Raw genomic sequence first — 25,346 nt, 5'->3', positions numbered from 1 at the left:
AACAGTTTTGTTTTTTATCAAATTCAAATAGTTTTTAACCAAATTCTGACCTTTTGACAATTCTTAAAATAAATTGACTTGTGATGGAGTTCATAAAAGCAGGAAGTTTGAGTGGATGAAGAAAACGGCACAGACGCAGATGATTTGACAAGTGAAATCTTTATATTTGTCAAAAACAAGTGAAGCCTGTTTGTTCGTACGTTCGTTCACCAAACACAACTTTGCTGCTCGTCCTCCCGGTTTCACCACCAGGGGGCAGCAGGCTGCTACAGGGTTTTTCTGCACAAACTACAGTAAACAAGTCTTCAGGAAACATGCTTGGATTTTTCCACACACCTTTTTGCATTCAAACAATTTTATTTTGGTAAAATCATACAATTTTGTGCACAGCTGAGTTTTCTTTCCCATGCAGTGCAGGAGCCTAGAAGCTAATACAGAAAAGCAAAGTCTAACATCTAAAGAGCTCCAGAGTCGGCGCGGACGCGCAACGACGTGTTCCGTCGACGAGCAGAACCGGTTCCACGCCCCACAAACTCCAGAGACGTCATATATGTAAATACAACAATGAGAATAAACCACATGTTTTCTTTAAGGATTGCCATGTGCCAGACATTCACTGGAGAAAAACAATAATCGGGTCAAATTAGAGGAAAAGAAATCAATAATGCACACAGTTGAAGACCAATATTCTTAGGAAACTTTTTACCTTTTATTTTGACAGCTTTATTCCAAACCTTGGCATGTTTTGTTTTAATTCCATTTCAAATTTGTTGATCAATTAGTTTCTTTTTTTAGTCTGATCGAGACGACGAGGGCCCCTGACGACGCCCCGCCCCCCTTGCCTAAAAAACAGCTGTGGATATTATTTTACCGAGTCCAATGTATTATTATTTTTTTAACATTAAAAAGCTCACACTACCCCGAAATATAGAAATTTTCACGCATACAGGCGACATTCAACATTCAAGTGCCAGTGTTTTTGTACTGTCTTTTGGTCAAGTTTCTGAAACTTTCAAAGAATCACTTTGAGGCTTACAAAAATAAATATTTGTCAAAAATGCTTAATAAATTACACAACACTAGCAGCAAAAGTAGAATCTAGAAATCTGTGCAAATGGCTAAATTCCCCCTGACTGCTAAATCCCCCTGGTCCCAAATAAATCCTGGTTTAAACGTTGAGAACCCACGTTGAGAACCCTTCCCCCTTTGTAAACAAGCTGCGTTTGTTTTCTTTTATTTTTAAATCACGATCTCCTCACACACGATATTTGGAAGCTTAAGGACACGTAGTCAAAAAGACATCTATATAAAACTCCAGATGTGCAATAAAAGAACTTCTGTAAAACTTGATGGGCGCGACGACGCACGAGAGGCCAACACACCGGAATCAAGTAGCACCATCGATCTCAAGCTCTCAACAAACTGTCAGTGCATCCGCTTTTAGTTCTAGAACTTTTAAAACTAAAGACAAACAAAAAGAGAAAAAGGTTTCAAGGCACAACACACGCGATGAGAAGACGGGGGAGGTCAAACGCTGCCTCCTCCTCCTCCTCCTCTTCATCACAGCTGCTCCTCTCAGAGGAGACGTCTGCGCTGATTTATTTAAACACGTCTGACAGATGAAGACATCCTCTCAGACAGGAAGTGGAAACTCCACCTCCAGGTACACGACGCAGCCACGGAAACCAAAGCTGCGGACGACTGAGGTGCACTGAAAACCCCACCCCCCACCCCAACGGTTAACGCCCTAAACCCCGCCCCCTCCCGAACCACAGTGGTGGGCGGGACCGAGCTGCTCCGCCCGCCTGAACAGACACCCGTCTCTTACAGATGAACCGATGCCTCCAACGCAGCTTGAAAAGAGAAAAACGTCTTTGTTAATTAAGTTTAAGCCTGCGACTCACTCGTCCTCACGTGTCCTCACTCGTCCCTCACGTGTCCTTCCTTCCTCCCTTGACCAAAAAACAAAACACTAGCGAGCGTAGAATACCATGTGGTGCCTCGTGGCTCCCGATCGATTCAGTAAACACTAACACGCCACGCGACTGCCCTCCCGATGCTGTGGTCCTTTATGCGGCCATTTTGAACTTCACCTTTCAAGATGGCAGGCATTTGTTTTCCTTGTTTTGAGAACATATTTGTAGAGAAACAAATAAAACTAAATAAAAAGGCTAAATTTTTTGCGCACACACCTGCACCGAAAAATGTCTCAAGTAAAAAAAAGGAAAAACTCCGCCCACTAACGTAGCTAGCATTCTGTAACGTACTAGCTGCCATAACACTGACGAGTCAATTGAAGAAAAAAAAAACGTGGAGTAACAAGTTCCAGCATAAATTAGATTAATCTGCGATAATCTGCTTTAACGACTTCTGTGTTTGTTAAGATTGCGACAGGAATGACAGCTGTTGGGTTTTCATGTCCAGAAAAAGGAGCCTGTCCAGGATAGAGTGAGCAAAGAAAAGAAAAAAGAAATGTAACTTTGTCCGAAGGATTAAAACGCGTTTGTGTGTGTTTTTGTGTGTTTGTGTTGGCGTCACAGAGCGGCCGAGTCTGTGGCGACAGCGTCAACGGCTCCAGTAGCTGTTTTTTAACCATAAAAAAAAGGCTACGTGATGTTCCTGCCATTAATTTGAGCTTCAAATGGAATCAAGATTCCCGGGAACAACAGCGCCCCCAGTGTTTGCCAAGGTTTGAGTTTAACTTTGTTTTTTTTTTTTAAACCTCTCTTTTACATATACACATATTTATATTTGTTTTGTTTCACCAAACCAAAGGGTAAAAACTAATTTGGAGCTCTTGGCCGTGTTTGGTGTGGTGAAATGAAAACACAGATTTCCTGTTTAAATTCAAAAGGCAACAGTACATTAACACACAGGTGATCCTCACGTGTCTTTGTGTCTTTGTTTTTCTTCTTGCGTCCGTTTCCCCGCCCACAAAAAGAACAAAAATACTTGGCGCTCGCTCTGAGGCGTCGGCGCCGCTCGCTCACACGAGCCGCTGACGTTTGACTTTCACGCCACAGAGACGCCGATGGCAGAGAGAACCAGGGTTGGTAATGTACTGTGTGTCAGTGAAGCTACACAGGGAGGGTTATTATGGTCTGGCTTTGAGTTAACATGTGGTTTCCATTGGGCTGGGTTGGCATGGCAACCGACTCCTGAGGCTGACTAGTTGCCCCACCAATCCACACTACCAGAGTGACTGTAGTTTCCTCCGTAGCCGTCATTGCCGTAGAAGTTTCCGCCGAAGCCGCCTGAGGACGACAGGGGTCAAAGGTCAGGGTCAGACTCAGGCCTCATACACAAACACTGTCACACGCCAAGCCAACAGGTGGCAGTATAACGACGACAAAACAATTCACTGAATGATCAGAAAGGTCCGAGTTCATTTCAGGAATCTTAGGAAATTTTCAAAATTGGAAACTTTGCATGGGAATAGGTTGTAACAGGTGAACAATGGAATTTATTAACCGATTAAAGAATAAAAGGTTTTTCATTAAATCTACACAAAGTTAGAAAAACATGGTCGAACATAATGAAGTGAAAATGTCAGTTTCTCTTGATTAAATCAGTGATTGTTGTCTTCGAGTATTCATCAGTGATCGAGTATTTCAATGACTTCAAACTAAGACTATTGGTCATTTTCCTGAAACTTTCTGTTCGTTGATATAATCTGAGCAACAAATGACTGAAGAATTAAAGTCATTTTTTTAAAAAAGGACATCACTGTATTTGAATCTGCTTTAGTTTGAATTTGATTGTAAATAAAAGCCAAACAAAGATTTCTCGCTCACCTCCACCGAAGCCGCGGTTTCCTCCGTGACCTCCCGTGCTACGACCTCCGCGGCTTCCACCGAAGTTTGCAGCGCCGCCGGGCGTCTGACGGTAATCCCGAGCTCCGAAACCACCAGAGAACCTGAACCACAACGAGGAACACATTTTAATTCAAGTGAAGATTAAAGTTAACGTGCGTTCATCTCCAATGTTTATCAAAGTGTCCTGACGCTGCAGCAGCTATGGTACAGTGACAGTGTGACCGACCTCTTGGAGCGTCCGCGGCCGCTGCTCTTGTGCTGGTGGTCGTAGGCGAGACTCTCCAACCAGGAGGGAACCTCCTGCTTCGCCTCCCCGAGGATGTCCAGCAAATCTTTGGTTATGTTGCTGTTTTTGTCGTTAAAGAACGACGTGGCCAGACCTTCACAGGACACAACGAGAGAGAGAGAGCGAGGTTAGCATCGAGACGCTCAGATGTTAGGACTGAACATTAAGAACCAAGGAGATCTCGTACCGAGGTTGCCCACACGTCCCGTACGGCCAATACGGTGAACGTACTCCTCAATGTCACTGGGCAAGTCAAAGTTTATGACGTGCTTCACGTTGGAGATGTCCAGACCTCGAGCAGCCACCTGTGAGAGGAGGAGGTTAGAGAGGTCAGATTTAACTTTCATTTTATCCTCCTCAATGTGCAAGATTTCTTTGGGTTTTGGACAATCAACGACATCAATGATGAAAAAGGTTCTAAAGGTTTCTGTAAACTGTATTTATGGAGGAACACAAACTCACGGCTGTGGCCACTAAGATGGGGCTGCGTCCGGAGCGGAACTGATGCAGCGCCTCCTCTCGGTCTCTCTGGGATCTGTCCCCGTGGATGCTGGTGCAGGCGTAGCCTTCGCAGTACAGGAAGTCCTCCAGGGCGTCAGCGCCTTTCTTGGTTTCCACAAACACCAGCGTCAGCGAGTCTTTACCTGTGGGATTGCAGAAGTGAAGGGGATGAGGTCGCAGGAAGACGCGTGAACTCAAGAGAATATGTGTACGATCCAAAACTGAGGGGTAAAGGCTGTGGATGGATCGTCTAGAACCAAAAAGTGAGACGTTAAAAACGGTCACAGCAGTTCTACGGTTATGAGAAGGAAAAAGAAAAACAAAGATGGAGACAGGGGCTGCAGAAATGCTCAGTCATGTAGAAAAACACTTTCCCACTGTTGAAATCCAAATCTCTCATCAACTGACTCAACTTAAATCTATATCTTTAAAACACAAACTCCATCCAAAGATCCCTCCTCATGATACTCAAACCTGTGAATTATTCAAAGGTTCTAAAACCTTTTATTTTGAAAGGTTCTGGTCAATAGGCTAGTTCACTAAAATGTCTGTTAAGCACGTTTAACTGTAAGACTCCCGTGATGCAGTGGTTACCGCGGTAACAAAAGCCATTAGTTAATATAATTATGGCTGTTTTGTTGTGACCCGTTTCTTGACGCTGCATCACACTTTAAATCCATTACATTTAGTGAGGAGCTAGAGTTTGTTTACACAGATTAATTTCAGCCTGAAGCTCCAGCATTAGCCCCAAACAAGCAGCCAAGCAAACGATAAAAGACTCAAAACAAGTAAAACAAACCCACGTCTCCCCCGATTATGCATTGACAAAAGCGTCCCCTCATCTCCATGGTAACCACACTCCAGTCACACACACAGTACAACAAATATGACGGCAAAGTAACAGGTGACAAAAAGAGAACGTGACACGTATGTCGCTGGTAACATTTGAGCATCAATCAAACTTGTCTTTGAGCTGTTAAATCATCACCGTCAGTAACATCGTGTTCAAACATTTAAAAACACTAATCAAACACACTAAATAACCAGTGTCTCATCACCACCTCTGTGGAATCAACTCAAAATGAATTTATGATCCAGTAATCAGCGCTGCCCTCAGGTCAGAATCTAAATTAACAGATTATAACCATTAGTTGCAGCTGAAGACCTTGGAATTATGTACTCAAATGTTTTAATGTTTCATGATTACTTTTGTTATATGGAGCAAACAAAGAACTCACATTTAAGAGGCTGAAAACAAACTAGACTGTTTATCACTGCAGCATGACTAACGTATTTAAAATATATAGAGACCATCAACAAATAAGAATCATTCAGGAATCAAAGCATTAATGTCACACTGTCAATAATCAACACTGAAGACAAACACACAGATGATCTCCTGCTCTCAGCGCAAATAAAGTGACAACAAACATAAATAAGAAACTGAGGCAGCATGTCAGGCGGGGGAGGATGGGGGAGGGAGGGGAGCAGAGGGACAGAATGGGCGGTGGGATGTGTGCAATGATCTCTGGGACGTGTGCGATGATCTGTGAGGTGAGGTGTTTCCTAGGATGTTGTGCGATGTTTCTCTGGGATGTTGTGCGGTGTTCTCTGGGATGTTTCTCTGGGATGTTGTGCGATGTTCTCTGGGATGTTTCTCTGGGATGTTGTGCGATGTTCTCGATGTTTCTCTGGGATGTTGTCGCGGTGTTCTCTGGGATGTTGTGCGGTGTTCTCTGGGATGTTGTGCGGTGTTCTCTGGGATGTTGTGCGGTGTTCTCTGGGATGTGGCTCAGAGTGAAGTTATGGCAGATTGTTTAAACTCACCCGGCTTCTCTGGGGGCTCTGTCACATTGTCCTGAACCTCAGTGGGAATAACTGAGATAAAACCAAACCAGCCAGTAAACGTCAGGCTGATCAACTCAGTGTACAACTTCACTTTCATAACACAGCTTTTTATGTCCCTGCCCACTCACTGTTGGGACCTCTCACACACACACACAGGACTACATTTGTTAGCACATGTGGCTACGAACATTTTAGCTCAGTTTTATACAGAGACAGACAAGGGCGGCAAAGCTGCAGTAAAAATGCAGAAAATGTCCATGGGAATTCACTAGAACTGTTTATTTAATTATAAATCATTAGCAATTAAAGTCTTTAATTATAGTAAAGTGTCTTACAAATAAAAACATTTTGATAAGTCATAAGCAAACTGTCCAGCAGGAGGCAGCATCATAGTTCAGGGAGCTAGTGCCACGATAAGCTAGCCTTTAATTAAATGGTGCTAGCGAGATGTGGTGGGGGGGTCGCTACAGTGAAATATGACCATGTTGTGTGGTGATTTATCGCTTTTGTACACTCTAATCTCAGACTACGAACTCTAATCTCAGACTTCTGAATTTTTTCCTCAGAATCAAAACAATTTTATTTTATTTTCCATTTTTATACCATAAGATTTTAACTGATATTTACAATTCAACATTTTTAAAAATCAGTTGACATTTCAGTCCACCAGATGGCGCCAAGTACTCACTCACTGTTGTGAGTATATGACAAGACTTGATTTAGCAAATATCTAGTATTTTTACAGTATTGTGAAATATCATATTGTGTAATGTAGTGATTCCCAGAGATCACATTAATCATATAATCTGGTTTAGATCAAATATCTACCTCATAATATAACTGACTTGACTTTATTTAGTCCTTGGGCTCAAATATCTGTGACGTCATGTGACAGTGCATGTAGGAGGCGTGGCCTCAGCAGCCCTGTAGTAAGCATTCATTCAAGATTATGGTACAACATTATTTAACAACTATATTTGAGTTTTGACACATTTCCATGTTATTCATGTAAATTCCCACAGAAAGATTTGAAATTAGTTTTTTGGAACTTTGCAACCCTAAGACACACTGATATTGACCCAGTGAGACATTTATGAAAGAGAAAGAAAAAAAAAATTTGTTTGTGTTTTATTCTCACCTGTGGCGTTGAGCAGGTCCAGGAGGAAGGACCTCTTGTCCGGCTCCTCCACCCACACCACCTTCTGGGTGATGTTTTCTGAGGTAGAACCAACGCGACCCACAGCCAGGAAAATGTAGTCCTCCAGGAAATCACGAGCCAGGATCTGCACGCACAGACAGACACACAGAGAGAGCGAGAAGCCCGGTGAGTCAGACATGTCGATGTCATTTATCACATAAACCCTGTGGCTGCGGTGCTGTCTGTGACAGACTCATGTACCTGGATCTCCTTGGGGAAGGTGGCACTGAACATCATGGTGTGACGAATGCCTTTGGGTGGCATCGTGTCCTGCTCCACGATGCGTCTGATCTGAGGCTCAAAACCCATGTCCAACATGCGGTCAGCCTCATCCAGGACCAGGTAGCTGCAAAGACAGGTCCGTTGATTAATACTTCTGAATCTTCAATCATGAAGGTTCTGTTTATTCATGCATGTACTTATTTAATTATCATGTCCGATGTTACACTGACTTGCAATATTCCAGGCCGATCTTTCCCCTCTCCATCATATCCACCAGACGGCCGGGTGTGGCTACCAGCAGGTGGCAGCCTCTCTCCAGTTCCCTGATCTGCTGACCAATGTCAGCGCCGCCGTACACCACACAGGGACGCACGTGTGAGCGATAGGCAAACTACAAAACGTGGGAAGAAAAAGGGAAAAGAATTAAGCTTCAATAAAATACAAACATTTAGGGCTGAGGACACCACACAAACACATTCACAGAAACTGAGATAGTGTTAAATGTTGAAAATGAATGAAAACATGGGGTGATCTCAGTGAGTGTTAGGCTCATGTCTCTCACCTTCCTCGCCTCGTCATAGATCTGCAGGGCCAGTTCTCTGGTGGGGGCCAACACCAGGGAGATCGGGTACTGCTTACGACGGCCGTACCTTCCATTGTCCTGAGAGAGAGAGGAACTGTGTTATTCCACTGAATATTCAACTGGAATGCAATCCATTAGATGTTGGGACAAACTGACTCCATCAGTACCTGTCCACCGCCTTTGGCAGCCTGCAGAGCGTCTCCTGGACCCTCAGTGTAGATCTGACTCAGCACGGGCAGCAAGAAGGCAGCCGTCTTACCAGAGCCTGGAACACACGTCAGTCACGCTTTACATTTGACTTAAAACTTTTCTGATAAAACCTAAAAAGTCTGAATACGAACCAGTCTGGGCACAGGCCATCAGGTCCCTCTTGGCCTTGATGATGGGGATAGCGTACTTCTGGACTGGAGTGGGACGAGTGTAGCGGCTCAGATCGATGTTCCCCATGATGATCTCCCCCATTTCCACGTCATGGAACTTCAGGATCAAAGCGTAAAGAACAGGAGAGCGCGTCCATTAGGCGGCAGCATTTTCAACTCAACCAGTTTTCTGCTTCAAATGCTGCAAACTTCATCAACAGCAAGTGAATAAGTCGTCCTGTTTAGGTTTTATCCATGAACATTATTGTTTTATAAAGATGCCTTTGCCTCCGCAGTCTTCTCCGACGTCTATAAAGTCACAGTTAAGTCGGAGCACAAGCCGAAATATAACGTGTTTTCTTATGATGACCAAACATGACGTGGATGGAGGTCAAGCCATGGTCACGCCGCCCTCTGCTGGTAACTACTTCAAACTGTTTTGTAATTCACTTTTTCATAAATATACATTAATCGCATACAGCATTTAAAAGACGACACTAAAATATAAGAGCATAAAACACTAAAAATGAAAGCGTAACTTTAAAAGTACTATAAATGGTGGGGATGAGTTCGACAGTGCGGAGTCTTCAAAGGAAAGTCCCATTAACTGAATACAGTTGTTACAATAATGGATGACGAGCCGACCGTCTAACAGTTTTATTGTTACAGCTGTTGGACTAAACTTACACTCTCGATGTGGGGTGGGCATTTGTTCCCAGTGGCCTCCACGGGAATATCATCGTACTTCTCAAAGTTGATCCCAGTGTTGCTTCCAGCGAAGAGTTCACTAGAAAAAACAAAGGTTCTGGTCAAACACGGAACAAAAACAGCTGCCGTGTTGTTGCTGTGAGCAGAATCTTGTCTCACCGCTCCAGGCGTTCGTTGGGAGCAGTGGGTTTGGACCAATCGTCTTCTCTGGCGTCCTCCGCCCAGCGGCTGTTTCCTCCACCGCCACCGAAGCCGCCGCGCTCGTATCTGCACACGCACAAACAACGAGCATTAGTTAGAAAACTACAGCTGATTGACATTTCTGCTAGAGATACTGCATTTGATCTGCAAAATGAATGTTAGACTCCAAACAAGGGGTCTCATTAACCATTTATTCTCATATCAAGTCTCACTCACCTTCCTCTTGAGCCGGCCCCACGGTCGTTGAAGAAGGCGGACTTGGAGCGATCAGTCCGGCCTCCAAAGCTGCTGTAGGCGGCGTCCCGCGGCTGCCCTCCTCCCCAGTTGCTGTCTTTGTTTTCGTAGGTGCCGAATCCTGTCAAGCCAGAGACGTGTCAGTGTAATAACCAGAGGTTTGTTTTAACAGCGTCAGAGGACGTCGCAGTGTTACCACAGGCCAACTGTGGCGTTTTCCCTTCAAGTAAAAAATGGTGTCTGAAAACCACTTAATCCTAAATTAAGTAGGGATGCACGATATATCGGCATTAATATTGTTATCAGCCGATGTTCGTCATTTTTTAACATATCGGCTTCGGTCCAATGAGTGAAACTGCGCCGATTTTAACAACCGATGTTTATACCCATCTAATTGCTGTTTGTGTATCGGGAAGGGGAAGCCATGCAGCATTTGTTTGGGCATATGACAGCGTCAGTGAGGCAAGCGCAGCACAAAGAGTGTGTGTGTGTGTGTGTGTGTTGAGGAGAGAGAATGTCAGCGGTCTGGGCGTTTTTTCAGGGTGTCAATAGAAGATACGCGAAAAGCATTATGCGACACTTGCAAAGTCAAGGTAATGTGAGGAGTGTTCCGCGTCAAGTCATTCAATACCACAAATTTGATCATGTCATTTGAAAAACCGCCACCCTGAAGTACACGAACAACGGCAGGAAGCTAACGCTAGAACATTAGGCAGCAGACAAAAAAGAAAGCAGCGCAGCTGGGACTCGACCAAAGGAAGACAGTGGCCAGGGCAATAACGATCAAGGTAATGGAAATGATTGCTCTTGACGACCAGCCGAGGGTTCCGACGGTTGATAGCGCATATTGAACCCGCAACAACCTGCCAAGTCGCCGCTACTTTTCCGATGTTTTGCAATTGAATAAATATCTGGTTGCCATGAATACTGGCAAGTTTGATAAAGTATTTTAACATGTTTTCTTTTATTATGGCAGCTCTTAGTAGAGCTTGTCAGGTATTGTTTCTCATATCTGTTGTGTAGCTTTATTGTGAAGGGAAGTGGCGCGGTTGTTGTTGCCGGGAGGAAGGGTTGTTTCTTGTAGTTGGTTACTTGTGTCTTATGTGACCTTGTTAACATGTTTTGAAAATAAAGGGAAGACATTAAAAAATTCAGCTTGCATGATTTTCATTCTGTATGAACTTTTATCATCTCAGAAACTTTTTTTTAAAACATATTGGTAGATATCGGTTATCGGCCATAGCAGCAATATTAATATCGGCCAAAATAGTCATATTGGCGCATCCCTAAAATTAAGCCCAATTAAGTGCTAAACTCACTCCAGATCTTATGAGGCAACTGCTGAGTAAACTGAATAAAACAAGGGTGGGGGAGGGCGGAGTTAACTTAACCTACACTGTCACCAAACAGACTTTAAGGCACGATAGGATTTCCCCACCTGCGTTCTGTAATGGCTGATTAAACGAGCCTCCACCCCTGTTACCACGGTAGGCGCCACGCCCACCTCTATCGTTGCGAGGGGGTCCTCGCCCTCCGAAGCCCCCGTTTGTGCGGTTGTCGTGGTAACCGTTCACAAATCCGTTGCTGCGTCCGCCGTCCCATCCTGGAGCGTCTTTATGGAGAGGGAGAAAAGAGAAGAGGTGTGAGAAGAAGTGTAGAGAAGTTTTGACACCTCACCTAAACTAAAGCAAGAGGTCGGGTATTTTTAAGGGTGGTATGAGACACATGTGGCTGTGCTGTGAGCGCCCCCTGCACCAAAATCCATGTTCACGTCTATATCTCATGGATGGACTTTTCCAACAGGAAACTGAAGTGGGGACACAGGAGCTGCTGGTCCTCTGCTGCCTCGTGTGGTCAAGGATTTTCAAAGCCAAAGTAACAAAATAAGACATTTGAACTGAGGAGTTGTTGATCCACTGCTGCCTCCATCACTGTGTGCTGTGATGTTAAAATCACTGACATTCTTTTGTTATTCGATAAATGGCTAAAATAGTTTTTTTTTTCCTCACCGACAGCCATGTTTCAAAGCCTACAGGGGGCGCTCAAAGCTGCGTCATAAACGCCTACTCCTTAAGTTTCCCCTTTAGAAAGAAACTCATTGGTGGTTTCCTGGTTTTGTTGCTAGAGAATGGACACAATGAAAAGGTTTTTAAAGGTGAAACAAATATAATCCTTTAGACTTTTCTGCTGAGCCCAGTGTGTCTCTGCTTCGTGGGACATTTACCACAACGATCTGCCCAGCTGTGGACACTGGTCGTGTCATCGGTACCATTGGTGGCCACACTGCCATCAGCACACACTGTGGATGAGGCTGGAGTGGGGACACGGACTGTCAGCGTTGCCACTGACGGGCTACAGCACAGATCTAGGCTCAGATTAGTCACACTTCAGGAAGTGGATCAGCCAAAGGGGCAGAGACTAGATCTCTTCGGCGACACCCGTCAGCCAACAGGTAGATGCATCCATCACAGTGCCCCCTTCAGTCAAGCACGAGGAAAAGCCTTGTAATGCTTCACACAGGCACAAACTGGTCCACGGCCCAGAAACCGATAATCTGAGTAAATAAATTCACAATATCAGGGATTGGTCTTCAGTGCCTTCTAAAGAATTTTCAGAAGGTGCCGAGACGTGGATTTTGGCAAAATCAGAGACGATTGTTTAACTGAACAGATTTGGCAAACTTGTATCATATGCCTTAAAAAAAAAGCTGCCCGGGGGATTTTGAGGTAGAATTTAATCACTCAGACAAGTTTCACAGCACAAGTGATTCACTACGCAGACATGGCAGCGCACACACACCGTGCAGCAGGGTCAGAGCCCGGCGCCCTGACAGCAGCACAGATCAACCACACACGTCAAACCAGACAAACACCAGAGCCGACAGGTACCAACAAACGTGACACACCTTCATCAATAACTCACTCATCAGTTCCTGAGAAATAAAATGATGTCACGGGTTATAATTCTTAAACATAAAGACCCGGAACATGAGCTAAAACCAAGTCTTTTTATAACGTTAAAAGACCTGTTTGTGAGACGGTTGTGAGCAGCATAATGTAAATCACACTTAATGGAAAAACCCTCTCTAAAGTCACTATTGTCAAGGGACACTCGCACTTCTCCAGTAAATCTGTCATTATTCTCTGTCCGTTTATAAGGGTTAAAATAACAAGCATCAAACGGATGTTTGTAGATACTAGAGCTGCAACGAACGATGATTTTCATAGTCGATCATTTATTCGATTGGAGTTCTTCTAAGGTCTGTAATAAAATGTCAGAACATGTTGACTGGTGCTCATCAAACGATATATGATGTTTCTCGAATGTCCACAAAACCAAAGATTATTCAGTGTTAATGATTTGTTATGTAGCAAAGAAACCAGAAAATATAACATTAAGAAGCAGAAAAATCACAGAAATTGGATTTAATCATTTCTGGAGAAAAAAAAAAACCAAACCAAAAAATACACTCAAACCGATTCATTGATGAAAACAGACTGATCAAGTAACCGCTGCAGCCCTAGTAGATAGTGGAGTTTACGTAAACAGTTTAGTTAAGTCAACGTCTTCATTCAAATCTAAATTGTGACAGTAAGACGTTCACATTGTGGATGAATGAGTGTCACTGAAGGTAGAAAAATAAAAGCCCTGCTCTGGTCTCACATTAGTACGACTGTCACTCACACTGGCACCGCTGCCATGCATCGTTAGTCACGTGGTTATCTGCAAAGCGGGGACAAACACGTTAGGCCCAGACTTCTGCTGCATTTGTCAGGTGACCATGACAAGCCGGGGGAGGGGGTGTGCTGACCACACACCACCATCACCCCCCTAAGTGTTCAGCTATGTAATGCTGTGCCACTGCCAGCTTTGTTTCAGCGTGGCATGCAGGTAAAAGTGGAGGTATACCACATCTGTTTCGCCAGCCCCCACTGTAGGCATGGTAAAAGGCAAGCTCTTGAGAGGCCAGTCTTGGGTAACCTGAGCAAAAGTAAGGGAAGCAGGCTATAAAAAGACTCGCCCCATAGTTTACTTGCTCGTACAGGTATTGAGTGTTGGGCTTGACTTTGTGCTAAAATAGTTACCAATCTTACAGTCATCCCATCCTGGAATAAAGTTATTTCTCTGTCTTTGCTGACACTCTGCTTGCCATGGCTGTGGACACTGCTTAGGAGAAACTTGGGGGAAGATGAAAGATAAGCTGAAATATATAACTGTATATACACAGTGGAGGGGGAAGGGTCATTTTAATATAGATAGGACTGGGAGATACGGGGGAGGGGATCACAATATAAATTCAACTATTATAAAGCTGCACACAGGCCGTTCCTCTGGACGCAAAGTTTAAATGACAATGCACTCTAAATCTAATATTTATGATCTGTATTACATGATCTTAAAATATGCCCTTTTCACATTTAATTTTAGAAAAACCTGCGTTTTCTTTTGTGTCAAACAACAAATTAGGCTTAAGTGTAATTAAGTTATAAGTTAATATTAAAACATAAATGTTTGTTCTCATAACTAATCTGCTTTCTTTGCTCTGTATAACAAAGAAATCAGTAAAACAAAATAATTTTGGGTTGTGAACATAAAGACATTTGAGAACATCATCATTTTGAGGTTTGGCAAAAACCGATTATGAAAATAGCTGTAGCTCGAATAATAAGTTTGTTGATTCCATGCATCGTTGGACAGTCAATATTAACAATAGTCAGTGTATTTTACAGATGTATTCAATATAATAAATATGATTATCGGTGCAACAGGCTTTAAAAGCAGGAAAAGTCATCACAGATATCATGTATTGCCCAGCTCTACTAAAAACTGTTTATTTACATCTTATTTTTGCAAGCATTTCAGCAGAGAAGCGCATGAATTAACCATAGGGAGATCATTCACTTTTTACAGCAGCGTACGTGGAAACCCGCTGCCCAACACTGGCTTTTTGCTGCTGTGTAAAATTGGCGACTGTCATGCATTTGGAAATGCAGGTTTGCCCTCAGCGAAAGCAGACAGAAGGGACTTACAGAGATTTACTGGTGCCACTGAATAACCGCACTGTCTACCAGCGGAATAAGCATTTCCTGCTGTGGAACAAGAAAACAGCAAAAACGAGAGAAAGAAAAGGAAAAAATGTCAAGTGTGCAATGACACAAGTCACACCAAGAAGTTTTGTTTTTCAAAGAAGTCAAATATGAAGCCTTTAAGAGGCCGAACAAGTGAAGAAAATGAAGTTCAATTCACTTTAATGCTGCTAAAAACACTTCCACTCAATCAGAGCACTTAACAGCTTGCACTCGTTGATTTATGTGTGAGACTCGCACCAGGAAGTATTAAGAGTTTTGAAATTTTACAGAACCACTCACCACTTTCTCAGGTTCTCACTAATGCCACACACATTTTAAATGTCTCTTTGTTTTGAGCACAAATGTGCGTGTCCTCAACATTGGTCTGTGATACAAGTCACAGTTTGGTCGGGACTAAACTCGTCTGGTTACCGCCTCACCACGCTCATGATGGTGCTTGCTCTTACCATGCTCTGATGGACTTTAAGCATCCATAATAACCACACACGACAACTAAAACACCTGTGGTGACTCACTGAACTCACCATTTTTGGAAGCATCTTTGTTCCTCAGGTGAGGTGGAATATAACGCCCTGAGTGAAGAGGGAGAAAAACATGTCACACACAATTCAAACATTGACAACTTGTATTATTTATCTGTCCATTAATCATTTAGTTTAGGAAAATAATCGTTAGTAAAAGCCCTGAAACAATTAACACTTATTTTAAGAACAAACATAAAAATCAACCGACTCATCAAAATAATTAATTTAGTCATGGATTCAATGTTGAAGCAGTAGAATAGCAATTACAGGATCAATTATCAGAATAGCTGGTGATTACAGCTTGCAAAATAAAATGTTTTGATATATAACTGGTTTAGAGGGTTTTTTATAAAATAAAGCATATTAAATGCTAGTATGTTCATGTTTCTTTGCTCGTCCCTGAACTCAATCTTTGTCGTCAAAGGTATAAAAAAATTAGAGAGCGCCTTCATGAGAATTGGGAAACACTTGAGACTTTTCACACCACTACAGACCACTCAACAACTCATCCAGGTGTTCTGAGGCGTTTTGTATCCTGAATATTGCCTTATTCCCTCAAGGATTAAACTAAAATATGACAAATTCATTAAGACCTAATAAGACGTATAGAGATTCCCTTAAAGGAGAAAACACTTGACACAAATAAAATAGATTACTTACTGCCAGTTCCTCCGCCTTGTCCGTCAGCAGAGTTCAAGTCTAGGGCAGCAAGCTGAGAGAGAACAAGGTACAAATTGACTTCAATTAAAACTAAAACTATACACACGTTTGACAGAAAAAGGCATTAGAGTGGATGGGATAAACTTATGTACATCATTAAGTTGGTAGTGTTGGAGAATTCTGGCGCGAGTCATTTCAACGCAGATTTGTACATTATAGCCAATACTTGTCTAATCCGGCTGCTTGAATGACATCAAACGTACGAAAAATAATCCAACTTACTATTTTATAACCTATTTCAGCCTTTTCAAGAAGTAGACATTTAGGACATAAGCATGTTCACAAACATGTAATGCATTAGAGTGGGAGCATGCGTTTCCATTTGTTATACAAGTCGCTTTGGATAAAAGCGTCTGCTAGATGACATGTAATGTAAAAGGTTTAGTTCGTTAGGTGCGAAAACTAATACGTTGGCTGAATGTTGAAACCCCCATAGAACCGAATCACGCGGACTATTAGGTGTGAAAACGACCGTAATGTTCCAAGTTCACAGTGGCCTTTAAGAAGTCCTTTATGAACCACGTTAAGTTAGTAATGGAGGACAAAGTCCACAACCCTCCCTCATTATGAACAAAACGGTTATCTATCTGAGTGTATTATATTAAGACTCATCTCAGTGAGATGAATGTTAACACGTCGTCGGTTTGTTTAAACATGGAAGACTCGTATCAGATAGACGTCGGTGCATTTAACTGCTTTATCTCATTGAACAAACTCAGCACACTCACTTTTAAAACAGATTTAAGCATGCTTAAGCCAACAATCAAAATCAGACGCTTAGAGTAAAAATTCAAAAAATACTCTATAAGTTTAAATAAATACGACATTGATCGTGTTTAAGTCGGTGTTTAAAAATTAAAATATGTTAGTTAACGTTCGCTTCGCCCGTCGTTAATAAAACAACGACTGCCAACATTTTTTTTTCTCCTGCGCCACGTTTCAGGTCGAGAAGGCCCGAAAACGAGCCGAGGCTAACGCACACAAACACCGGCCGGGTCGGAAATGTTAGCTCCGGCTAAACCCCGGTAAATTTCCACTCGCTTTTACCACAATTACGCAACAGTTAAAACAAAACTCTTTCGGTACAAACTTGACCAGACATGTTAATAAAAACACATAAATGTGAAAACGCAGCGGAGAAGAATCGAGTCGTGTGAGTTTTTCCGTCTTAAACGTGAGTGACGAACTCCGCCATCATCACCATCTTCTCAGGCCGCCTCCATTTTGGCAGACGCAGCGTTAGCTTCAGGGAGCTAACGGAGCTAACAAACCGGTCGTAAAAGATCGCGAACGCAGCGGAAAATAAGCACACATGTTATCAAAAATAAAAGGATTAATGTCACTCACCTGCTGATCTAGACCGTGTTGATTATCAATGACCACATGACTCATAACTAAAGAGAGAAGTGACGATTATTTCTGAAGAGAAAACGATTTTCTTTGTTAGCTTCACGGGCTAATGCTGCTAACGTTAACTTAGCCTTCCTTTTTCTTAAATGTATTTAATACTTGTAATTAAATCTATACAAGCGGCGGTTACGCGTCAGATTACTAAGACGACTGCGTTGTTTCTTTTTATTTTAAATAAATAAAAGTACGCTTTGTTATATAAATAGAATTTCCTTTCAAGTTTGGGGATGAAATGACGACAGTGGAGCCGCAGAACAGAAACTCCTTCCCGGCAGACGCGACCGTGCTGGAATGAAGCAGCGACAGACGACGTAGCGCGAGATATCCGCTCCTGTGATCTCAAACCAACGTGCCGAGCCGCGAGTATCGCGAGAGTTCTGCTCGTCTCGGATTGGTGGGGAGTTGAGGACATGAGAGAAAAGAGACACTCGAAAAACTGCTGATTAAGGATCTTATTTTCTGTTTATTAGTATTTTAAATGTCCCCTTAGCAAAATTAGCATCTTCATGTTTCTTTGTGTTGAGCTCGTCAGTGAAACCAGGACCAAAATGTGTTCAATACAACACTAATACTAGATTTACACCAGTTCAAATTCACCTCAAGACATTGGACAATTATTAATATTATTTTTATTGACAAAATTAAAAAACAGAGAGATCCAAAAAGAGGGTTAGGGTGACAACGAAAGATGCAAAATAACCGTGAAAATGTGAAAAATGACAAAAATTCATGACACTAAAGGTTAGACATAGACCTCGATTGTCAAACAGACACCAAACAAGCTGAAAAAGACAGTTTACAACTTAGAAAAGACACGTAATAAATGACTTTAGAATCTCAAGTCAGGAGGGTCAAACATAAGCCAAAGCCTTTCCTCCTGACCCCTCCCCCCCCCTGACCATATGTTCCTGTGAGGATCAGGTGAAGCAGAGGTAAGTGGTCAGTGGGAGAAAGGTCAGCTGGTGTCAGACGAGGATCTGCATTCCTCTCACTTAACTGTAGCAGCTTCCTCTGAGCGTGTGTGTTTAAACAACACCTGGTGTTTGTAAACCAGTCATTATTCATCTGATCTGACATGTTTCAGGCAGGAAACCACAGGAAACTGAACATTTGTAAACCACTCACTCTCCCACACCAAAACCTCATAGAGAAAATCAGTGATTTTAACATCACAGCGACACAGGACTTGTTGACACACTGCTGCCTCCAACACTAAGTTGAAATGTCTTATTTTGTCACTCTGGTTAAAGTCAGTGACACAAAGTGACCACATGAGGCAGCAGAGGACGAGCAGCTCCTGTGTGTAACAGTGAGATAAAGACGTGAGATATTGTAGACTGAAGTGTCCAGTGTGTAAGAATGGTGAGACTGCAGACTGTAACACATCAGGGAACTACGGTGGCCTTCACGTCCAAGAAAAACTCTTTTTCTGCCATAAATGTTACACGCTGGGATTATAATCTGGCATAGTGTCCTTGTTTTGGTGCTTCATGTGTTAATGTCTTGCAAACACACACTGACTCACTGAAACACTGACATGTATCAGTATTTATGAAGTGTTTTCAGTGTTTGTACTTTAACTGTGTAACATTGTAGCTTCAGAGTGACATCAGGACCATGTACAGTACGTGTGTGTGTGTGTGTGTGTGTTTAATCCAGACAGAGGCGAGCTCCAGCTGCTCCAGCCTTCTCCAAAAATGTTGCCTAACTTGACTTGACGCAGGTGTGTGAGGTGTGAGAGGGGAGAGAGGTGTGGTTATTATGTAACAAGTCAAAGTGAGATCATGTTTCAACTTTAAATCACTGTTTTCTCTTGTTTCTGTAAAAACGCAGAGTTTGTATCGTCACGTTTCAGAAAAACTTGAAACAGAAAAATGTTCTTTTTCCTCCTCTTGTAATAAAGTGTTTGTATGTCGTGGCAGCAGGACATGTGGCGCCCTCTGCTGGACACATTCATACTGTGAAGCCACTTTTGATCGATGAGTCATGTCGATCAAGTCACCTGACTGTGACTGACATGTGATCATCGTCGTTAGGTTCACACAGATCAGAGAAAACTGCAGATTACACTCAATGTATACAGATGAGGATTAGAAGGGTATACAAAAATTAAATAGGCTGAAATTCACAGATTCAAAACTAAAAATGATCTTTTTCTCAGAATTCTAATTTTAATCTCTTCATTTTCTTAATTTTGACTAAAAAGTGCTGTTCCCTTAAAGGATTTATTTTTAAAACTATTCTTATAAAGACTATTGATTATTCTGCAATGAACTGATAGAAAGGTACAGAAAAATATCAGATTAGTTTCTTATTTTTAACGAGATCGTTTTTACTTTCAAGTCGACAGTTTTATTCTTTTAATAACAGGACATAATATATGAGCGCCACCGTGTGGCTCCTCAGAGAACAGCAGCTACACTGGATTCAAATCAGACACAACTTTATTGAGACAGAGACAGTATAAAATGACAGACTATAAAAGAAGAGAGACAGCCTGGAAGAATACACACACACACACACACAGTCATGTACAGTCACACACACACACACACACACAGTCATGTACAGTCTCACACACACACACAGTCACACACACAACACACAGTCACACACACACACACACACACACACACACACACAGTCATGTACAGTCTCACACACACACAGTCATGTAGTCACACACACAGCAGTCACACACACACACACACACACACACACAGTACAGTCACACACACACAGTCATGTCTCTCACTCACACACACACACACACACACACAGTCATGTACACACACACACACAGTCATGTACAGTCACACACACACACACACACACACAGTCATGTACAGTCTCACACACACACACACAGTCATGTACAGTCACACACACACACACACACACACACAGTCATGTACAGTCTCACACACACACAGTCATGTACACACACACACACAGTCACACACACACACACACAGTCATGTACAGTCACACACACACACACACACACAGTCATGTCACACACACAGTCATGTAGTCTCACACACACACACACACACACACAGTCACAGTCTCACACACACACACACACACACACACACACACACACACACACAGTCACACAGTCTCACACACACACACAGTCAGTCACACACACACAGTCACACACACACACAGTCATGTAGTCACACACACACACACACACACACACAGTCATGTACAGTCTCACACACACACGCGCGCGCACACACACACACACTAGTAAACTCATGTCGTTCGTCCTCAGATTCTCCGCAGGAATCCCATGATGCACTGGGTGACGTCACCAGCCGAACATGTATTCCATTGCTTTGGAAATTAAGCTGTCGTCCTTCCTGGGCGTCTGTCTGTCTGACACCACCTACAGACACAGACACAGACACACTTATTCAAAGCAAAGATGACTTCCTGCTGTCAGGTCAGAGGTCAACAGGTCAGACAGAGAGGATGATATGACTTCATAATAAATCACTAGGACTGTGTGTTTGTGTATGGGTACCTGGAAGTCTCCGGCGGAGCTCCTGTAGGCGGAGCTGAGCGGTCTGATGGCGGAGCGAGGAGTGGACGGGAGGACGGAGGAGGAGCACATGGACGAGGAGAAGGGGGAGGAGTCGGCCTCGCTGCCATCCATCACACTCTGAAAGAGAAGTGACATCACTGCTGTGGACCAATCACATGACACATACAGAGAGAGACACACACACACACACACACACACAGACACACACAGACACACACAGACACACACAGACACACACACCTTGTCTATACAGGGCTTCACTCCCACCATGATGGCGTCTCCAAACACTTTTCCATCCTTGGACAGAGCTTTCTTCGCCTGAAGCTTGGACTGATACTGAAGATGCATCCAGTTACCAGGAGACGCCATCTGTCAATACATCATCAATACATCATCAATACATCATCAATACACCCGAGTGATCGGAACAAGGTATCACATGATCCTCACATGACACTTCACGTTTGTAAACCACTCACTCTCTCACAGCAAACCCCAGAGAGAAAATGAGTGATTGTAGCTGCAGGGACACAGGAGCCACTGGTCTACTGCTGCCTCGTGTGGTCACTTTGTGTCACTGATTTTAATCAGAATGACGGATTTCAAATGTGTGTTAACATCTCACCTTGTGTTTCAGGATGTTTCCGTACTGAGCAAACTGCAGCAGGATGTACGAGGCGGAGGCAGGAGGGAAACTAACACACACACACACACACACACACACACACACACACACACACACACACACACACACACACGATTATAATGTGAACTGTACATATTTAACATCAGGGTCAGTGTTTGGGTCAGTGTTTGAGGAGAATTACCCAAACACAGTGACCCAGGTCTGGTCCAGTTGATCTTCAGATGACAAAGATTCTCCCTGACTGTAGAACGGATCGACTTGAGCTGGAGACAAACACGCCTGCTGCAAACCTGCACAACGACAACATCACCACACATCATTGTAGTATTAGCAACAGATGCAGTAATGCTAGTACCAGTAGTAGTCACAGTAATAACAGTGGTAGTTGTAGTAGTGGTGGTGTTTTTCTGGTAGTAGTAGTAGTATTTTTTTGTAATAGTAGCAGCAGTAGCAGTAACAGCAGTAGTATTTTTCTAGTAGTAGTGGTAGTAGTACCATGTGTTGTATTAGTATGTACTTGTACCTGTAGTATTTCCTGGAGTACCCTGTCGTACAGACAGAGGAGACTGCATGACTGAAAAAGACTGAACAAAAACAAATCATATTCACATTTTCATCATCACAGCTTTTACTGATACTGAAGAGTCAATAATCAATAATATAATCAATAATCCTCATCACTTCCCTTGAATCTATGTGTGAGAACAAACTGTTTATTCATATTCTTTAAAGGAGGTTATTATTGCAAATGTCATAAAATGGTCTCACATGTTTGTTAATTTATAATTTAGAACAGAGTCCACTTCAGACCCAGGTTCTGGACCAGGCTGTGTGAATCCTCTCTGTTTTAGAGCAGCAGTTGAGAAGCTGACCAGCAGGTGGCGACTGTGAAAACACTTCCTGTGGACTCACCGTCCTGTGTGCACTGAGCGGTGTCCCCACACACACCAGGTCGTCACGGATACTGCGAACAGGCGGGGCTCCACTTTTATCTTTAGGGGTGGGGATGACAGGCTGAGGGGCGGAGCCTCCTCCTCCTCCACTTCCTCCACCTAAAATACACGACAGCACACACTAACGAATCCATACAGGAAACACTCACTGGCTGATGTGAAGGCGGTGGGCGTGTCTTTGTGCTGACCTCGCGGCGTACCTGTGCTCTCCATGAGGGGCATGGTCAGGCTGAAGGGGCGGGGCTGCGGGCTCGCTGGAGCAGGAAGGTCACCCATGAGGAAGCCGGGCAGGAACTGGGCCCCGGGGTTTGGCTTGGTTGACGTGGGAGAGCCAAGGGTCATGGGTTCAGTCCCCACTGAGGGACAGACAGACCAGTGTGAGACACACAGACACCGTCAGGACAAACTTAGGCTGCGTTCCATTTACATTGGAAATCGGAACTGTGAGTGATAGCAAGCCAGAGTTCAGTGCATTCCAGTTGAGAAAGAGGAAAAAAACATGGACACAAATGTAGCTTAGACTAGCCACTGTTAGCAGTAGCAGTCAAAAACAACACTTTATACAATTAATGTCGCAAAATGTCTACAGTTAAATATCCAACAGTAGCCACTCACTCTCCCACACCAAAGCCCATAGAGAAAATCAGTGATTTTAGCTCGCGGGGTAACAGGAGCTGCTGGTCTACTGCCGCCCCGTGTGGTCACTTTGTGTCACTGAGGTCATTCTGAACGTAGATTTTCAAATGCCGAATTTATTTCATAAGACATTTGAACTCAGTGACGGAGGCAGCGGTGGATCAACAACTCCTGTGTGCTGTGACGTTAAAATCACTGGTTTTCTCTATGGGCTTTGGTGTGGGGGAGTGACTAGTTTCTTCGACTTCCACGACGAACCAAAGCTCGATCTTTTAAAAAAAAGTATTGACTGCTTCGAATTGTATTTTTATCATTAGAATCTTTCCAACACGTTACACACATTTTCCAGTGAAATAAATCAACTGACGATGAAATAACTCGTATCAAAACAACAACTTAAACAGAACACAAACATCGTGAGATTATAACGTCCTCACTTATAGAAACATCACTTTACCTTGTAGTTCCATCTCTGCTTCGTTTACGTCGCCGCGATTTTCAAACCAAAGGAAATGACGCCGGGCTAACGAGCTAACACGGCTAGCACAGCTAACAAGCGCTAAGAAGAGCTGTCACTCTGAAACTCACTGACACTTTAAAGTTCACTAAACTGCAGCGGCAACTTTAGGAAAAAAACGAAGTTAAGTGTCATAAAAGTGATTTAAAACGTGACAGTTAAAATGTCTTATCTTATATCTGAGTTCACTCGTGATTGTTAGCAGCGCTCAGAAGAGAATAGTGCTCAGAGTGTGAGCAGCGCCGATGCTAACACAGCTACTTCCGGCGCATTTAGTTCACGTCAGGGCGAAGATGCGTTCAGGAAAATCGCGTCTATGTCTTCTTCATTTACGCCCTGATGATGGCTCGTTTCTAAAAGTGGTTAAATATTTGTATTAAAGGTGCAGTGTGTGAAATGTAGTCATGTAGAACATATGCAGTCTCCTTGAAAAGAGTAGTCTGACCATTGTGAGCTGTTGTATACACACACACATGTATATATATCTATATATATATATATCTATCTATATATTTATATAGATATATATATATATATCTATATATAGATATATAGATATATATCTATATATCTATATATATATATATATATATATGTATAGATATATACCACAGGGACATAAACGTCAACCAAGGCGATGAAACAGAGTCAGGTCGATAATAAAGAGACACAGGAAAGTGATTCAGTGACGCTAAGGAACAGTGACACACCTGGTCAAAAGCGGTACTGCAGTGAAGTCATTTATTTTTATTTAACAAATAAAAAAGCATTGATCGTCTTCACTTCTTTAATGAGACGACGACACTCATGATCAGCTGGTCCTCAAACCCATCATGTCAACATCTGTGTGTGTGTGTGTGTGTGTTTCTAAGTTAGCGCTCAGCCATTTGATCTAAAAGCTTTGCTTTACTTCTCTAATCCTGTCCATCACTCCATCACTCCATTCATCCGTCCATCCTGGGGATTTGACTGCCATTAAGAGATGGCTTGTGTGTGTGTGTGTGTGTGTGTGGTGTAGAGATCTGTGTTCTGTGGCTGAAGGTTCAGAGTGTGTATGTGAACTGATGCGAGGATGAGGAGGACAAGGACCATGGAGACGTGTGAGGAGACATCTGCAGGTAAATCTTTTGTTTCTGTATGTTGTTGTGTCGTCTTTGTGTTGATTATGAAGAGATGTGTGAGATGATTTAACGACAGAGAGATTAAATAAATACAACAGAGACGTTAGAGGACGACAAAGAGACACAATGTGACCACACGGAGACGTTAGAGGACGACAAAGAGACACAATCTGACCACACGGAGACGTTAGAGGACGACATAGAGACACAATGTGACC

General features: G+C 43.0%; 2 protein-coding genes across 9 annotated transcripts; both read right to left on the bottom strand.

The window, feature by feature from the left end:
- Nucleotides 1-140: 140 nt before the first annotated feature.
- On the bottom strand, nt 141-17,995 carry LOC122762895 (putative ATP-dependent RNA helicase Pl10). 7 transcript variants are annotated; one of them, XM_044018063.1, is made up of 21 exons: nt 17,637-17,995; nt 16,230-16,281; nt 15,570-15,617; nt 14,986-15,045; nt 14,041-14,133; nt 13,865-13,936; nt 11,394-11,567; nt 9,938-10,076; nt 9,680-9,787; nt 9,500-9,599; nt 8,795-8,930; nt 8,621-8,718; nt 8,433-8,531; nt 8,101-8,261; nt 7,850-7,994; nt 7,589-7,733; nt 4,564-4,745; nt 4,289-4,406; nt 4,042-4,195; nt 3,795-3,916; nt 141-3,254 (listed from the first exon to the last, which is right to left on the bottom strand). In XM_044018063.1, exons 1-21 carry the CDS (start codon nt 17,679-17,681, stop codon nt 3,169-3,171), a joined length of 2,337 nt encoding a protein of 778 aa, XP_043873998.1. In that variant the 5' UTR covers nt 17,682-17,995; the 3' UTR covers nt 141-3,168. The 7 variants fall into 7 exon arrangements, with proteins under 7 accessions (XP_043873998.1, XP_043873991.1, XP_043873994.1 ...); XM_044018056.1 differs by lacking the exons at nt 13,865-13,936; nt 14,041-14,133 and adding an exon at nt 6,430-6,480; XM_044018059.1 differs by lacking the exons at nt 13,865-13,936; nt 14,041-14,133 and adding an exon at nt 6,430-6,480 and having other exon boundaries at nt 11,460-11,567.
- A 2,911-nt stretch (nt 17,996-20,906) lies between these two features.
- Nucleotides 20,907-24,270, bottom strand: nup35 (nucleoporin 35). 2 transcript variants are annotated; one of them, XM_044018064.1, is made up of 9 exons: nt 23,948-24,270; nt 23,043-23,210; nt 22,814-22,953; nt 22,425-22,485; nt 22,083-22,191; nt 21,881-21,950; nt 21,496-21,624; nt 21,235-21,372; nt 20,907-21,096 (listed from the first exon to the last, which is right to left on the bottom strand). In XM_044018064.1, the coding sequence occupies exons 1-9, from the start codon at nt 23,958-23,960 to the stop codon at nt 21,019-21,021; spliced, it is 906 nt and encodes a 301-aa protein (XP_043873999.1). In that variant the 5' UTR covers nt 23,961-24,270; the 3' UTR covers nt 20,907-21,018. The 2 variants fall into 2 exon arrangements, with proteins under 2 accessions (XP_043873999.1, XP_043874000.1); XM_044018065.1 differs by having other exon boundaries at nt 23,055-23,210.
- Between the last annotated feature and the right edge of the window lie 1,076 nt (nt 24,271-25,346).

This window comes from Solea senegalensis, unplaced genomic scaffold, assembly GCF_019176455.1.
Source record: "Solea senegalensis isolate Sse05_10M unplaced genomic scaffold, IFAPA_SoseM_1 scf7180000016157, whole genome shotgun sequence".
Classification (NCBI taxonomy): Eukaryota; Metazoa; Chordata; class Actinopteri; order Pleuronectiformes; family Soleidae; genus Solea; species Solea senegalensis.
Note: the sequence above shows the minus strand (reverse complement) of the source record. Positions and strands in the feature narration are given on the sequence as shown.